The sequence below is a fragment of the Acipenser ruthenus genome, chromosome 4 (assembly GCF_902713425.1).
Source record: "Acipenser ruthenus chromosome 4, fAciRut3.2 maternal haplotype, whole genome shotgun sequence".
NCBI lineage: Eukaryota > Metazoa > Chordata > Actinopteri > Acipenseriformes > Acipenseridae > Acipenser > Acipenser ruthenus.
Window position 1 is genome coordinate 68,757,464 of NC_081192.1, and position 18,049 is coordinate 68,775,512.

Below are 18,049 nucleotides of genomic sequence, written 5' to 3' on the forward strand. Positions count from 1 at the left end.
TTTTGTATCAGAATACATGTCAAAAAATATTCGTTTGGATATTTGACCCAGCACTAAAGTATAAAACTATAGAGCGAGTCCAGAAACAGGAAAAGAGTGTTTTTATACGGGGTGTTTTTTTTGGATGATGATGATGGTGATGGTGATGGTGATGGTGATGGTAATGGTGTTGGCCAATAAAGTTTGTGCATTCAGAGTAGCCGGGTGAGTTTCTGAAGTTTATAAACAATGTCCAAACAAGATTTCTCCGTTCGATATTCTTTATTTCCTTGGCACAGGTTTGTTGCTTTTAGTGACAGCATTAGAATATAGAGCTCAATGAAACTTGCTGAAAGTACCCCGTTGTAATGACCTCTCCCCCTCGTCCCAAGACACTACCAAACTCACCACAGTTCAGCAGACACATCACAGTGTGTAAGGTCTTCCAGTTAAAGCTACAGTAGCACTAGTACAAAACCGAGTACCAGTTAATCATTTTTGCTGTATTAATTCTACACTAATAACATTAATAAAATAATCTGAACATTGGAAATACTGTAACCTGGCCAAAACAATAGAAAATACTTTCCAGCATTACAATAGCATAAGTAATAAAACAAACTTAAATGAGATGGATGCACTAATTTGTATACATTTTTTAATATGCAATTTAAAACCGATTAACTGAGATTAAATGAATTAAGATTAATCACAATTAATTTAATTGCTTGACAGCCCTAGAAAAAACAATTGACAGTTTGAAGTAAAGAGCTTTGAGAATCTAGTTCTACACCATAATGTTTTTAAAGGTTGATTTTTTTTTTTTTTAGTCATTGGAAAGCCTTACGACTATGGGTTAGATATGTGGTCAGTGGGCTGCACACTTTATGAACTCTACACAGGAAAGATCCTGTTTCCCGGCAAAACGAACAACCACATGCTGAAACTTGCAATGGACCTTAAGGGCAAAATGCCAAATAAGGTAAGGATTTCAGGTGATAAAAGCCTATGTCATATGTGTGACAGTTTTACATTTTGTGCAAACCTAATTACTATTATACAATTTCATACATTCTTTAAAATACCATCTTCACTCCACTGTGGTTAGGAAATTAAACTACTTTGATGTTTTATTTTGGACCATTATGAAGAGCCATCAGATGTATGCCATTTTCAGTATCCTGTACTGAAAGTCTTATGTGTAGTCCTGTTAAAATCCTATGTATGGCCATACTGGAGATAGGTTTGTGTACTTTATAGACCGCGATAACTTCACTCAACACGGTGGAGCACTAACATCACTGGACAGAAGACTTTAATTTACTTCAAACCAATGTATTGTTTTACCTTTGCAGATGATTAGAAAAGGCTTGTTCAAGGACCAGCACTTTGATCAGAATTTGAACTTCTTGTATATCGAAGTAGATAAAGTCACTGAAAGGGTATGTATTAAATGTTAGTCCCGTCTTTTTTTTTTTTTTATATACAAAATGTTTGACACTTTACTACACGTAGACTGTGTATGGGTATTGTGGGGTAAAAATGGTCTGTTTAAAGTTAACTGCTAGTGGTCTATTGAGAAATATGTATAGAGCCATGTATAAGAAGTAATACTTAGGCCTAATGAGTCACTTAATTGATTTATGTGACAGTTATGTTAATCGGGCCTACTGAAAAGTGTTCAATGTTTAATATATTTGTGCCATGCAGGAGAAAGTTACAGTGATGAGCACCATTAATCCTACCAAGGACCTGTTAGCCGACCTGGTGGGATGTCAACGCCTGCCTGAAGATCAGCGCAAAAAAGTCATTCAGGTCAAGGACTTACTTGACCAAATTCTGATGCTGGACCCAGCCAAGAGGATAAGCATCAATCAGGCACTGCAGCACCCCTTTATCCAAGAGAAAATCTAACCACATTTACGTAACGGGTTTAAGTAAAAAATAAATCAACAAATAAGTACAAAGACTGAAGGATTTGCAGAAAGCTTATTTGTCGTGACATTTTTTTTCACTCACATTTTAATACAGTATATTTTATTTTTCTGAAGTACAATTAAAGTAGGGATCCAAGAATTTAAGGAGACCTGCTAGACATTCAGTATCTACTCCACATATTGCCAGTTGGGTACCATCCGATTTCCCGGCAAGGTTTATCTTTTTAGGCCTTTCCCACTCATCTTTGCTGATGTCACCAAAAGCTGACCTAGAGTTGTAAAATATTCTCAATAAAAAGCTTAATCTTGGATCCTTGCAGGTATACTGTTGCAGATGAATGATTTAATTACTGTACATTTGTTTTGTGGATTGGTCAGATTTTGATTATATTAAAGTTTATTGTAGTTGCCAAGGCTGCACAGAAATATTAACTTTCTATGGTTGTACAATCCAGCTTTTACATGCCTATTTGTTTATACAATACAAAAAGCTGTTGGTTTGGGTTTTCTTTTTTATATAAATGTATGTGCAGAGTTGGCAACATTGCTTTCTGTAAAATGGCCAGCATAAATGCTGTTTATATTCACATCTTCCTAGGTGTATGTGTGCAGGCCACAGCAGCATGCCCTTGGTGTAGTTCTGTGCCGAAGGGGGTCTGTTCTACTTGAGCCTGCCAGCAGGGATGGTCTCCTCTTTTAAAGCAGGTTGTGTACCACTTTCAGTACACTGAAGGTAAGCTTAAACCATCAACTTCACTGGTGTTTTACACATTATTACACTGGCACAGTTTATACTAAAAAGAGGTCTGGCATAAAGGCAGATTGCCCCATGCATGATTCTAATTGAAACATCCTTAAGTTTTGTTTGGTTACTGATTTCAAACCAAGTTTTGTTATCTGCAGTTTAATAAAACGAGTAAGTAAAAAATGGTTTTGGAAGTGGGGAAGACCTTGATGGACAGCAACGCCTTCAGTGTACTGTTTCTTATTACTTTATAAAGTTTAAAATATTTACAAAACTTCACATTTTTTCAAAAAAACAACAATGTAGTTTATATAAAATCCGTTCTTAAATGTTTTCTTTTAGTAACTGCATGTTTAGGGCGAACGGGGAATATCTTTGTGTCCGAGGTTTAATTTCTTTAACTACTTTGATTTCATTTAAATTGTGCACTGTTTTATTGTAGAAAGCCTCATTTTTGTAATTGACATTGCTTTCGTTATTTGTGATCATGTTGTCTTTCAACACAGGCGTAAACCTTCAAAGCTTGAGCAAAGCAGCTGCTTTTTTAAAGCGGTAATTGCTTCTTTATTTTTTGTACATTTAAACTTTGGGTTTTAGAACAAGAACCTCACCTGTAGAATGTTGCCTAATCAAATTTGTCTTTGCTTATTGTAAACTCAGTAGGCTTTCCCTGCATGTAAAGTGGACCATGCAGATTACTGTACATTTTCAATATGCATCATTTAAACATCATAAAATAAAGTCTTTTGTGGAAAAAACGTGGTTGCAGACATTTAAGATATTTTCTTTGCTGTGGTGATGCTTGTCCAATGACTTTGCAAATATTTGTTTTTGGTAGGGTTAGAACCTTAATGTAATAGCTGTATTTAGGCCAGCTTTTGTCCCAGCAACTAAATGTTTAGAAATGCAGAAATGGACGGTTCTGTTTATCTTAATGTGGCAGATGCTTTTTATTTTTCATGAATGGTAGGTTGTAAGCAATCATATAAATGGTGACATATCCCATTGTGTTTTTGTTTTTTTTCATTATAAACTAACTCATATTTGTGATGTTTTCTCACTTTTCCCTTGGATGGTGCTGAGATTGAAATCAAGTTATGCTACTATGTCTGGAGGCACAGTCTACGTCATCCACTCCGTGGTTCTGCTTTGAATGAGACAAGACCTTCACCTACTTAACAAGGTCATTTCTGATGGCATGTGTAGATAAACATGTGGCAGCAAATGAGTAGTACTAACATTACCAATGTGATAAATCTGTATAAGTAAATGTGAAAGTCAATATCTTCAGCCTTTTCTTTCACCTAGAGTGGTATATGATCCTGGAAGAGGAGGCTCCCAACAAGTTTTGTGTATTCTAGGAATATAAATACTTATTTTTCCTTTCTGAGATGCTGGGATTTTACAGCAAAAGCCAAGGTCATCAAGGGGGGAAAATGATTATTTTGCTGTCAGATTTTACCACCAAGATGTCTGAGTGGACCTTTTGTTTATCTAATCCTTTCCCTCCTTAGGAACATTAAGTAAGAGAGGGGGGGAGGGGGGAGGAACGGTTATTTCTGGCTGGAACAGAAATTAATTTCTGCTATACACTACAACCTTAGTTGTGCAATATGTAGAAAGATAAGGGTTTAGTCCTGGTTGGAACACACAAATCCATGTCAGTTATACGGTGCTGTTTTAAAATGTTTACATGTAAATTATGGTATTTATTAATCTAGTAGATGATTTCAAATGGCATATAGAAGTTGTTAAAGAGAGCATTGGAGTACTTTTGTTAATTTCACATTTTAGAGGCATATACTTGCATATATACACACCAATCTATCGATTTTGATCACTCTATCTATATCTATAGATATATCTATAGATATAGATAGATAGATAGATGTGTGTGTAACTGGGTTACGGGCTAGTTATACAGAAGTAGTGGTACATTGCAATGCAATCAGTAGTACATTGTTGCCTGAATAGTTTGGTAACAAAATGCAGGGTAAAATTGACAGTTTTGGTCCACATATTTGACAAAAGATGCATCAAGATGCTTGTTCATGTGCTTTTTGTATCGTAGGTGCAGTCCAACAGACGACGACAAGAAAACTCAAGACCTGAACAAAGGTTTCTGTCCTAAAAAGAGCGGTTTTCTGTTTTTATTTAAAGCACTTCTCCCTTTGACAGTATTGTACACTGTTGCTTTAATTCAGCAATTTAACATTTGGTGTTAAGTAGCTACCCCATTAACTAATTTTGTTTCATGAAGCTGAATGAAACCTGCTGAATTGTGTTCACATATTGAATTAAATACCACTTTGTAGTTTTCCCATATACTTCACAAAAAAACTGGAAAATGGAAAAATTTCAAAATCTAACATGAAATACTATACTCCTATTATTATGGCTTCCGGTCGACTTGCGATAGCATTTTGTAGTTTCTTTGATTACATTATATCTATCTATCGATAGATCAATTGATCAATCTCAAGCCTAAAATTCTAGGTGATACAATTTGGCCATAGCTGTACTTCCCAATGATCCTTTAAAAAGCAGGCCATTCTGTTAGAAGTTTAGAATGTTTGTTTAACAGCAATGAATTGTATTTCTTAATTTTTTTTTTTTTTTCTACCTCATATGTAGGGTAAGTGGCACGTGAAAGCGGTAGCAGTCTTCATGAACCAGTTACGGCTTTAGGCAAGGCTCTTTGCACATCCAGAGACCAAAAATCAATTTGTTGTTTTAATAACCTACAAAATATGTGATAACATTTTTGGAATGCATTATTTGAATTTATAACATACTCCAAGTGTGATATTTTTTTTACTGCATTTATAAACCTGTTTCTGAAATAAAATGTATTGTAACATGACCCCCAGCCTTATTGTTGTTACTATACACATCCATAATGATCAAGGCCCTTTACTTTTGGTTTTTAATTTTAAATGGAATTTCTATTGTATGGGTATATAAAGATTCAGTTTTATAGGTAGATCAAGGGTAATATTGCCTGCTCTTCACTCTTGATGCTAACAACTGTCTTGAATGTGTGAAGCTAGTAATTATTTTTTCAGGTGTTGAATTATCTATAGCATTTTCTGTTTACTTTTCTTTTAAGACCTAAATGAATGAATGTAATGTTTGCCGTTCTTGATTTTTAACTACAGTTAAACCAAAGTTACAAAATACAAAACGACAGTTGCTCGAAGTAGCATGGTCATCTCATGCATATTTCTGATACACCACCTTTGATAGATTACGCTTTGACAGTCAGTGTTTTGTTGCATCTGAACCACATGTGTTGTGCTTCTGTGAAAGGAATGACTTTCTACGTACCACAATGGTACTGCCAGAGATTTTCTTGGATGCTGTGAATTTCCTTTTACTAGAAGAACAGGGAGGTAGAGATACTGGTCTAGATGGTGGCCTGACAGGTTTTAATGCACATAGGCTTTGTGATCTGCAGAAATTTGCAGAACTTGACTGAGGCCTGTTTAAAGCAGACTGCTTTAGTGGAGGCCTTTTGTTCCAACTTTTCCGAGACTCGCATGTGGTCCTTGGTCTCTTTATTGAGTTATTCCTGTTCATCAATGAACTACGTGAATGTCCGTAGTCATTTAAGAAAAACTGAGGTTGGGAACTTGAATGCTGATGCTTCAGATTTGCACAATATATACCAATACCATTAGCATTGCATTCTGTTTGGATGCATGGTGATTTAACTTGTTGTGACTTACTATGTTTGAGAGTCTGTTTGGTCAAACTTGCACTAGCAGCAGTGCCTGGATATGAACAAGGCATCTTGGATTTCTCTTTCTGTATGGTGATTTGTTGCATTTTTTCCATTTGCAATAGACGAATCAGAATAGACCCAATGGGGCAGTCTTGCTGTGTCTGTACAAGGCCTTTCTGATCACCTTCCAACAAGGAAATATTTTGTAAGTCCAAGTTGCTCATGGGTGAAGGAAGGAATTCAGGGTAAGAAAATTCACAGATTTCAGACTCGTACGTATTAAATGCCTCGGGTGTTAAACCGAACTCCAGTGGCTTACTTAAGTTTGAGACATAGTAATCACCTTTTTCATAATCTGACAGGTCACTGTCCTCTGATGTGAAGTCAATATTGGTACCGTTGCTCTCATCTGTTGAAAAATCCTTGCTTGTATTGGTGTCTTTACGTATGCAATTCCTCTTATTTGACCAGGCATTGCTGATGAAAATTTCATTAGTCTCACCTTTGAGAATAAACTTGTGTGTAAATCTTGATTTATATCTTTCAATTACATGGCCATTTTGGAAAGGCACTTTTTTGTTCAGGAGGAAACCATCTGTGTTTATTCGATTGTAGTTTCGAGATGGAAAATGTCCACTGCCAAGCAAGGAGAACTGGGACACGGGATCTTCAAAGCTTACTGAATCTTCTTGTTGACTTTCTAGTTGTCTTAACCTAAAAATGAAAAGTGTTGGGTACAGTTATACAGTGTGTGGTTTATTTTATTTTATATATATATATTAGTGCCTTACATAAGTATACACCCCCTTGGACTTTTCCACATTTTGTAGTGTTACAACCTGGAATTAAAATGGATTTAATTGGGATTTTTACCATTTGATTTACACAACATACTTAACACTTTGGAGGTGCAAAATATTTTTTATTGTGACACAAAAGTTAATTAAACAAAAAAAAAGACATTTGTTGGTTGCATAAGTATTCACCCCCTTGAGTCAATACTTGGTAGAAGCACCTTTGGCAGCAATTACAGCTGTGAGTCTTTTTGGTTAAATCTCTACAAGCTTTGCACATCTGGATCCTGCAATTTTTGCGCATTCTTCTTGGCAAAATTGCTCACTCTGTCAAGTTGGATGGGGACCGTTGATGAACAGCAATTTTCAAGTCTTGCCACAGATTCTCAATCGGATTTAGGTCTGGGCTTTGACTGGGCCATTCTAAGACATTCAGGTTCTTGTTTTTAACATGATGCCACCACCATGCTTCACCGTGGGGTTGGTGTTCTCAGAGTGATGAGCAGTGTTGGCTTTGCGCCATACTTAGCGTTTTGCGCTAAGGCCAAAAAGTTCAATTTTGGTCTCATCAGACCAGAGAACCTTTTTCCACGTTTGCTGTGTCTCCCACATGCCTTTTGGCAAAATCCAAACGGGATTTGATATGTTTTTTTTTTTTTCAGCAATGGCTTTCTTCTCGCCAGTCTTCCATAAAGCCCAGCTTTGTGGAGCGTCCAGGTTATAGTTGTCCCATGGACGGTTTCTCCCATCTCAGCTGTGGATCTCTCCAGCTCCTTCAGAGTTACCATTGGCCTCTCGATTGCTTCTCTGACTAATGCCATCCTTACCTGGTCACTGAGTTTTGATGGACGGCCTTCTCTAGGCAGAGTCGCGGTTGTACCATATTCTTTCCATTTTTTAATAATGGATTTAACGGTGCTCCGGGGGATGTTCAAAGTTTGGGATATTTTTTTATAACCCAACCCTGATTGGTGCTTCTCCAGAACTTTATCCCGGACTTGTTTTGATAGCTCCTTGGTCATCATGATGCTGTGTGTTTAGATATGCTCTCTAACAAACTCTGGGGCCTTCCTGAAACAGGAGTATTTAATCTGAGATCATGTGACACTTTAATTGCACACAGGTGGACTCCATTCAACTAATTATGTGACTTCTGAAGGCAATTGGTTGCACCAGAGCTTATTTCGGGGTGTCACAGCAAAGGGGGTGAATACTTATGCAATCAAGACTTTTCAGTTTTTTATTTGTAAATAATTTTCAAAAATATGTATTTTTTTCCCCACTTTGACATTATGGACTATTTTGTGTAGATCAGTGACAAAAAATCCTAATTAAATCCATTTTAATTCCAGGTTGCAACACTACAAAATGTGGAAAAGTCCAAAGGGGGTGAATACTTATGCAAGGCACTGTGTGTGTGTATATATATATATATATATATATATATATATAAAATCAGAAACCAGCCTTAATCCGTATATTTTCCTGTGATCCAATTTTTAATGCCTAGGAACATTTTAAATAACGGCACGATTTTTAAAATACAGACCAATGGGCCAATTTAAAAAATAAATAAGTTGCATTATCTATTAAATAACTGCACATTAGTAAATTACTTTGTGTACATAGTTTAGTCATCTGAAACTCCATGCTTTTGAATACATGAATAATGTATGACACAGTACAAGCCTTCTGTTATTCACAATGCATGTTTGTTCTTTTGTTTATTTTTAAATGTAGAACAGAGAAATTGTTATCCTGCCTTGTTTAAAGTAAGTAATTAGTAATTCAATAAGAAATGTTTGGTGTTGTTTCTTCACAAACCTATTTAAAGAAATAAAACATATCTTACAAAAGTAACACAAAAATAGTCTTCTCCCTGCTCAAAAACAAAGTTAAAGGGGAACACTGCCTGTCACAAATTACATGGAATATTGCTGAACACATTTGGTATGCATGATATGCACAGGTACAGAGTAACTCGGGCCAGTTAATCGGGTATACATTATTTTATGTTCTGCCTTGTCCAGATAAAATGGGAATTAATTCATTGTATTTTTACATAAATCTGGAGAAATGCTTATGAAACTGATTGTACATTATTTATATTTCTTCTGTATACTTTTCTGCACATACCGTTAATATGCCATAGTCGTCAACATTTTCTTCATGCTAATGAATTTACAACTGCAGTGGGGGTGTATGTTACTGACATGTTTACATATGTGTAAGAATCTGTGGGGGGGGGGGGCATAAGTCAATTTAAGAACCATTCGAAACTGACCTACCTTAAAGTGGTGTCTTGGGTAACAGAGCAGTCCTTCGATTGAAGCCCCAGATGTTCATTTGAATACAATTTATTTGGGCAAAGCTGTAAAATGAACAATTAATTTGTGAAGTGACAAGAAGCTGTATTAGAGCATTGTATTGAATCAAAAGGGTACCACAATTACTGTACCATATGGACCATATTCACAAACCATTTACCCTAACCCTACTTTTTGTCTTAATGTCTTGCTTCATTTTTAGAGAAAGTGTGAAAAAATGTAGTAAAGGGTGAATAGTACCAGGCAGAGCCGATTCCATTAGTTATTGTAGATGCTCTGCAAGAATGGTTAACATACATTGAGAAGCCTAGAGCTATCAAAAGTGTGACCTGGAGTTCATGAAAAAGCAGAGCTCAGTCAAGCCTTGAAAAGATAATGTGAGAAATTTCCATCAAGACATTTGTAAACCAGTGTCAAAACAACCTGTTACCCAATGACAACCAAGTAAGAGTACCATACTGACTATGGATTGAAAGCCAAGAGGGCTTTACCGTCTGGTAAGACCCTTGCCTTCGGCTCGGGACATTTAACAGCACAAGGCTGGCCTTACCAGATGGTCAGGCCCTCTGGGTACTATTACTTAAATGGAATCTGAAAACAAAGTTAACAACCGGTAAATACATTTCTTCAATAAAGGCTCTATGCCGATAGAATTTCAATATGCATCTCAAATCCTATCTAGGCATTGGTTAGCTAGTGAGAAACATCAAACCATTGGCATATTTCCTATGCTTGTGATCTCAACCACAGCTGTAGTGTATAGCCCCTTTCACACAGACATGCTCTACCCGGGTCGGTCGGACATAGGTCAAAGTGTGTCGACCCCATAGGTGTAATTTACACGTGGGATGCGTCCACCCCCCCTCACTTTTTCAATGATAGGGAAATGTCCCCTTCACTTTGCAGGAGTACTAAAATGTTTTAATTCACAATTATTTAATGGTATACTTACTGGTCAGTATAGAAGTCAATGAGAAGAAAAATGGGATCGGATCATGATGGTGTTTTACTACTAGGATCTGGATCAGACTCCACTGATCCGTAATATTGATCCGATCTTGGAGCTGCACACACCTTAACTAGGGAAACTGACCAATGAGAAGTGAACGTGGGGTGCCCGTAGTTTAAAGGGCCTGGCTGACACATATGTATACAGCCTGAGATCACAGTAATGTTGGGAGAAAAATGATAAGCAGATGGACAAAGATAGAGGACGATGCACTACATTGGTTTAAGTTTGTAATTCACCATAGCTTGTGTTATTCACTAATATTATCACACTGAGGTTTCTGTCTACTTACAGTTTAACGTTTCATTTTAAATTGAAAAAGTAAGAACATAAGAAAGTTTACAAACGAGAGGAGGCCATTCAGCCCATCTTGCTCGTTTGGTTGTTAGTAGCTTATTGATTGCAGAATCTCATCAAGCAGCTTCTTGAAGGATCGCAGGATGTCAGTTTCAACAACATTACTGGGGAGTTGGTTCCAGACCCTCACAATTCTCGGTGTAGAAAAGTGCCTCCTGTTTTCTGTTCTGAATGCCCCTTTATCTAATCTCCATTTGTGTCCTCTAATCTGAATAGATTCAATCCTTCTAGCCTGTCTGCATACGACATGCCTTTTAAACCCGGGATAATTCTGGTCGCTCTTCTTTGCACTCTTTCTAGAGCAGCAATATCCTTTTTGTAACAAGGTGACCAGAACTGAACACAATATTCTAGGTGAGGTCTTACTAATGTATTGTAAAATTTTAACATTACTTCTCTTGATTTAAATTCAACACTTTTCACAATATATACCGAGCATCTTGTTGGCCTTTTTTTATGGCTTCCCTACATTGTCTAGATGAAGACATTTCCGAGTCAACATAAACTCCTAAGTCTTTTTGATAGATTCCTTCAATTTCAGTATCTCCCATATGATATTTATAATGCACATTTTTATTGCCTGCGTGCAGTACCTTACACTTTACTCTATTAAATGTCATTTGCCATGTGTCTGCCCAGGTCTGAATGCTATCATTTTGAATGACCTTTGCTGCTGCAACAGTGTTTGCCACTCCTTCTATTTTTGTGTGTCTGCAAATTTAACAAGTTTGCTTACTATAGCAGAATCTAAGTCATTAATGTAGATTAGGAATAGCAGAGGACCTAATACTGATCCCTGTGGTACACCACTGGTTACCTCGCTCCATTTCGAGGTTCCTCCTCTAATCAGTACTTTCTGTTTTCTACATGTTAACCACTCTCTAATCCATGTGCATGCATTTCCTTAAATCCCTACTGCGTTCAGTTTGAGAATTAATCTTTTATGCAGGAGTTTGTCAAAAGCTTTCTGGAAATCTAAATAAACCATGTCGTATGCTTTGCAATTATCAATTTTCAATGTTGCATCCTCAAAAAAGTCAAGCAGGTTAGTTAGACACGATCCTTTCCTAAAACCATGCTGACTGTCTCCCAGGATATTGTTACCATATAGGTAATTTTCAATTTTGGATCTTATTATAGTTTCTATAAGTTTACATATAATAGAAGTCAGGCTTATTGGTCTGTAGTTACCTGGTTCGGTTTTGTCTCCCTTTTTATGGATCGGTATTACGTTTACTATTTCCAGTCTGTCGGTACAACCCGTGTCAAGAGACTGTTGCATGATCTTGGTTAGCGGTTTGTAAATAACTTCTTTCATTTCTTTGAGTACTATTGGGAGGATCTCATCTGGCCCAGAGGATTTGTTTATTTTAAGAGCTCCTAGTCCCTTTAACACTTCTGCCTCTGTTATGCTAAAGTTATTTAAAATTGGATAGGAACAGGTCGACATGTGGGGCATGTTGTCTGTGTCCTCCTTTGTAAAAAACTGTGAAAAGTAATCATTTAATATATTTGCTATTTTTTTTTCTTCATCTATGATTTTGCCATTTGTGTCTCTTAGACATTTAACCTCCTCTTTGAATGTTCTCTTGCTGTTATAATATTGGAAAAACATTTTGGAATTGGTTTTAGCCCCCTTAGCAATATTGATTTCGATCTCTCTCTTGGCCTTTCTAACTAAAATTAAAACAGCAAAATAACCTTTGTGCCTTGTGCAAATAGCAAATATATACATCACTAACAAATACATTACCAATAACATTTTACACCAAATTAATCATGATATATTAATTATTGGAAATTATTTGTTTATTTAGCAGACACCTTTATCCAAGGCGACTTACAGAGACTAGGGTGTGTGAACTATGCATCAGCTGCAGAGTCACTTACAACTACGTCTCACCCGAAAGACGGAGCACAAGGAGGTTAAGTGACTTGCTCAGGGTCACACAGTGAGTCAGTGGCTGAGGTGGGATTTGAACCGGGGACCTCCTGGTTACAAGCCCTTTTCCTTAACCAATGGACCACATCCCCTCCATATTACTGATTCAAAATTATTTTGCATGTTTTAAATACATTGCAGACTCTCATTTCTATTTATCAATGTTCCAAAAACTCATTCTTGGTCACATTTTATTTAAATTTTTAAACTAATAAATAAACAATTACCATAACAAACATTATCGTATTCATCATAGTAAAGTTGAGTTCTTACCTGTAAACAGGAACACGTTTAAAGTTTGCAACTCATTGTCTGTAGCTTGGTGTTATTATCGTCGATACGCTGCGGTTTGAGGTTCAAGCTACATCTGCGTATTTTAAGTGGATGGAAGTTGAAAATACTTTTTAAAAACACCCTTTTCTGTTACCAACATAGTACTAGCATAATTTTAATACCCAAACTATTTCTCTCACGTATTTCAATTGTGGGGAAAACTCAACGTTTCTAGAAGTATATTTCATTCCTCTCATTAAATCTGCATGATGCCACACTCGCACAGCACTCAACACTGCCTCAGGGGCCGGTTGTACTAAATTGATTTGATCCTGGATCCAGGCTCCGATCTGAGAGGAGCTTCAGTTGTCTTCGAAGACTAAAGCCGTGGCTTCCTAATTCCATGACTCAGAAGTGACTAAATAATATAGCTATCTGCCACACTCATTAATCATGATGACAACATTGTGCAAACACACACACTTTTGAAATCAAAGTTACACCACTGGTCGACCCACATCCTCAGCTGTATGTGGTTTCAGGAGCAGCAGTGTGAAAGGGGCTTATGTATAGGTTAAATGTCTTACTTTTGGCCTTGTACATTTTCTTGTCATGTTTAATTCTTCCAGCTGACGAACTAACATTCCATATGTTTCCTGTGGAAAATAGACAAAATATTTAAGCCTAAAAATGCTGCTGTATCCCTTATATCCCAAATCGACTTCCTGTCCAGTTTGAGATACCTTGAATTGAATTTGAGATATCTCAAAATGACTTCCTGTCTAGTTTGAGATCTCTTGAAATGGGCCGGAAGTCCATTCAAAACATGGAGCATTTTCACAGGAAGTCAATTTGAGATATCTCAAAATTAGTTTGAGATATCTTGAAATCAAGTTAGTTTGAGATAGCTGCAATTCAATTTAAGATATCTTGAAATGCATTTCGAGATATCTCTAAATGATAATTTGGCTTGCCATAATCACTGTTCTAGAATATAGTTATACGGCACCTGAGCCTTTCTAAAAGTGTGTGGTGGTGTTGTGGTGGTGGGGCAGGGGGAGCAAGGTTATTTCGAACAAACATCTCACAAAGTAAAGCACACACAGAGTATAACCGCAAACAGTCAGGGGGCACCCTATGGAGGGAGATCACTGTAAAAAAAATATTTGTATGCTTAAAGAATTTGTACTTGTAATTACAGGTACAAATCAAAAATACAAATACAAATCAAAAATACGAGTAGAAATCACAAAGTTACGAGTACAACTCAAAAAGTTATGAGTACAGCTCACAAAATTACACCATAGAGGTCACTGGACAGTTCATGAGCCGGCAATTTCGGACAGTACTTCGGCGAAAAGAGCCCTTGTCAGGCCAAGTGAAAACATCGATCGTAGAAATAATAATACGTATGTGTTAAGGAGGGGTGTCTCTAAACAAATCCAGGCGAATCTTGCTAAAAATGCAATCGTTTTCAAAAGAGAAAGCTTTGAATAGGAAATTAAGCAGACTTTACATTATGGAGATAGGAGAAAAGTCGCCACCGGAAATCTTTGGATTCCCATGATGTACCGCATTGGCGGGGATGGAAAAAAAGGGGGAGTTGACTATCTTGTATATATGGAAGATCTTGCTGAGACTGAGACTGTCCTTCTGTTGGGCGACTTTGTGCCATATTCCCACTTTGAAAATTCCACCAACATACAGCCACTCCTTCCCTTCTATTAGCAATGCAAGGTGCTGGACGCATGCGCTGTTAAATACTCATCGATTGTTCCCACAATCAACAGCCTATCCTGTGACCTCAATGACGTATTTTTGAAAGTGATTTCACGCTCTATCCAACTCGTAATTAGTTGTACTTGTAACTTTGTGATTTGTACCCGTAGCTTTTCTTGATCGTACTCGTATTTTTGATTTGTAGCTGTAATTAAGTACAAATTCTTTTTACTAATACGAATATTTTTGACAGTGATCTCCCTCCATACACCCTACTTATTCAAGCAACACCATATTTACCTACAACTAAGCACGCTCTGAGTTTTATATGTAATGCAGTTTACAATTGATAAAAAAAAATTCAACCACAGACATTGTTTTACTTACCGTGCTAATTGTCCCCGACGACGCACCTGTGAGAATTCAAAGTAATTAAATTATACATATATTGCCTTTTATATATCGACAACTGCAATACAGAATAGGTAAATTGTTGTTACCTATTTCAGCTGTCTCATACGCGGGGATGACACACGCTTTATTCGATTCCAGTTTCCACTAAAATAGCAATTAATGTGTTTAGTATTTTCACGGAATATCAAAATGTTAGCATTACGTCACATATTAAGTACGAATCCAAGAGAAAACGTTTTTTTTTTTTTACTTACATGTTCTTCCTTTCTACTGGAGTTCTTGACTTGTACCCAGTTGCTGGGATCTGTTGTTAGACAAACGTTCTTGCACCTTTGCATTCTGTCAAACACAGAGTGATTTCAAAGTTAAAAATTCAAATTACAAAAATCCACCCGTCTCTGATCTGCTTCCGAAATTAAGAGAAGACGTGGAAATACACTTGTAAGTCTTTTGTTGTGTCATCACACAGACTGGTTAAATATAATCTTATTATCTTCTCTGTCTCTAAGTAACAGATGGCTTCACGTTGTGTTAATAGAACCTCTCAGATTACTCCTGTCACATTGACCCTCTTTTTATTTCACAACCCTTTGTTGCAGTTTGAAAAGGAGACACAATATTATTGACAAGACACGAATACTGTATTTGCGGCAGGATTTCTGTTACATTTGCATGTTATTATGTGAAAACGGGCAGTTAAGCATATTGTACATACTCGTCTTCTTGTAATACTATGTCTTTGAACCACACAAAGCTCATCAACACTTCTCTATTCTTTTTGCTTCCTCATGAAGTATCCATGACAACGACAATCAACTGCCTTGACTGGAAAGACAAGCTGATTCAACCTTAAATTCACCAATACGTTATATCACGACTCCAGTTTACAGCTGCTGGAATACAAATAATAGGCTACATATAATTTGACATTTTAAAAAAAGTTAAACTAATATGTAACAGTATTAATGATATAGATGGTATAGTACAGAAAAATAACCAATTAACATACCTGCCAACTTATACATATATAGCATGCTAGCCCCCCCCCCTATCCCTAACTAACTATACTCCCACCCAAACCCAGCTGTACACAGTCACCCCGCCCCCCATCAATTTTATACATCTGGTTAATGCATAATCAACCAAAACGGGAAGCACAGAAAATAGTTAATTTTTGGCATTGCTGTTGAACTTGTCTACTGTTGCTGTAGGTGTTTTCTATAAAACGTTTGTGCCATTTAAATTCTTGAAATGACTCATGTAGAGTAAATTGGTCATAATGAAGCTTACTAGACTAGTTTAATATTGAATGTGCCAGCTGCTAGCAGTCCAAATGTGTTGAAGCTTACCACAGAGAAACCAACAAAGGACGACAGAGTCATTTATTTAGATAGCAGATATCTCTGCTTTTGTATAAGTGTTCTGAGGTATTTAAACCCACATAATTTCAATAATTTCACTGGGCTATTAACAACAAAGCAATATATAAAAACATATCATTAACATACATCCCCTGCCATGGCTGTAAATTTGGTGAAAAACAATGACCATGACATATAGCAACAGAACAGAATAGTATAGAATAGGAATAAGCAAATTAAATGTTTAATCGCAGTTTGATACGCAATTATCCAGATATTTGCAAAAATGTAATTGTGACATACAGGCGGGTGGATGAGCACCCCCCTATATCCCTAGACTCTAATACTCTCAATAACTTATGCTAAAAAATATATTTCATGACAACTGGATGAGCAACAAAAACGTATTGACACATAATTCCCCAAATGATAAGCTTTTTTTTATTTTTATTTAACTAACACACAAAAAATAATTTACAGTTGTACAACTACAATAAATATGTCCTACTCCCATGTTAATAATGTCTTTAGACCTGGTGTGGCTCTTGTTTTTTTTTTAAACTAGAACTTGACATGCTTTTTGTGTGTGTGTGTGTGTGTGTGTGTGTGTGTGTGTGTGTGTGTGTGTGTCTTTGCATTGTATATAACCTCTTGTTCGTTTACATTTGTTAAAACTGGCACTGTTACATAGCAACAAGCTACATCATTTAAAGACTCAAATTTGTTGTTTGGTGGCTGTGGCTGCCATTACAGTTGTGCTACACCCAGTGTAAAAAAAACAAAAAAAACTTTAAAAGTTAAATAAAATATATAATTTTCAAATAAAAAAAAGATGAGACCACTAGAATTATTTTCACATACTGTAATCCCACAAGACTTACTGACACATGTGCTCTATTGTTAGCGTACCAATAGTGTCAGTAGTACTTACTCCTCAAAAATCCATTGAAAAGAACAGCTCATAGCACTGATAATGATGTGACTCACTGAGTTTGATATACAAAAAAAAAAAAACAGGACTTACTTGTAACCAGATGAAACAGTTGACAAGCCCCACTGCAGTGCAGTATAAAAACCTCAGTCACACCAGTTGAACGAAGAACAGTGTTGTAATGTGTTCTTTCTTTGCTGTACTAAGAAAGGCCTTGTAATCTTTTCCCGTTTTGCATTATTTATTATGTTTCGATCAGGCACCCAACTGTTCTTCAAATGGAAGTCATTCCCTGTGTTTTGCTTTAGGAATAAACAGTAGGTCTTTCTCAGATTTCATCAAATGTTGTATTATTCACATAGACCACCAGCTTCTCAAGCAGTGTCCAGGGACAACTGAAAAAGTCTGCAAACCTTAACACCCAGTTAATCATATACCTGAAGTTTATCAACTGTAAAGTTGCTTTGAATAATCCTGGGAAACACTGTGCACATCCGATTAGAATGAATGCATTGTAATAGATTCCTACCAGAGTTT

General features: G+C 36.5%; 2 protein-coding genes across 7 annotated transcripts in view; one reads left to right on the top strand and one right to left on the bottom strand.

Annotated features, from left to right (window-relative positions):
• Nucleotides 1-5,524, top strand: part of LOC117400214 (serine/threonine-protein kinase PRP4 homolog) — a 31,979-nt gene extending 26,455 nt beyond the window's left edge. Inside the window, exons 13-17 of one of the 5 annotated variants that reach the window (XR_009328516.1) lie at nt 810-961; nt 1,335-1,421; nt 1,690-3,844; nt 4,733-4,779; nt 5,296-5,524. Coding sequence is in view for 1 of the 5 variants with exons in the window: in XM_059022701.1 (XP_058878684.1) it covers nt 810-961; nt 1,335-1,421; nt 1,690-1,893 (443 nt within the window). In the remaining 4 variants the exon portion in view is untranslated. Of the gene's footprint in view, nt 1-809; nt 962-1,334; nt 1,422-1,689 lie in introns of all 5 variants that reach the window. The other 4 variants (XR_009328515.1, XR_009328514.1, XR_009328517.1 and 1 more) reach the window with 4 other exon arrangements.
• LOC117400215 (protein FAM217A-like) lies at nt 3,421-15,945 on the bottom strand. 2 transcript variants are annotated; one of them, XM_033999800.3, is made up of 6 exons: nt 15,475-15,945; nt 15,307-15,364; nt 15,194-15,219; nt 13,675-13,743; nt 9,468-9,550; nt 3,421-7,099 (listed from the first exon to the last, which is right to left on the bottom strand). In XM_033999800.3, exons 1-6 carry the CDS (start codon nt 15,556-15,558, stop codon nt 5,923-5,925), a joined length of 1,497 nt encoding a protein of 498 aa, XP_033855691.3. In that variant the 5' UTR covers nt 15,559-15,945; the 3' UTR covers nt 3,421-5,922. The 2 variants fall into 2 exon arrangements, with proteins under 2 accessions (XP_033855691.3, XP_058878685.1); XM_059022702.1 differs by lacking the exon at nt 3,421-7,099 and adding an exon at nt 8,569-9,003.
• Between the last annotated feature and the right edge of the window lie 2,104 nt (nt 15,946-18,049).

Excerpts from the sequence above, each read along its gene's own strand:
- LOC117400215 (XM_033999800.3), bottom strand. The coding sequence starts at position 15,558 with ATGCAAAGGTGCAAGAACGTTTGTCTAACAACAGATCCCAGCAACTGG. Across the intron at positions 15,220-15,306 it reads GTATGAGACAGCTGAAATAG|GTGCGTCGTCGGGGACAATT; the intron begins GTAACAACAATT and ends GAATTCTCACAG. Across the intron at positions 7,100-9,467 it reads ACCCAAGACACCACTTTAAG|GTTAAGACAACTAGAAAGTC; the intron begins GTAGGTCAGTTT and ends TTTCATTTTTAG.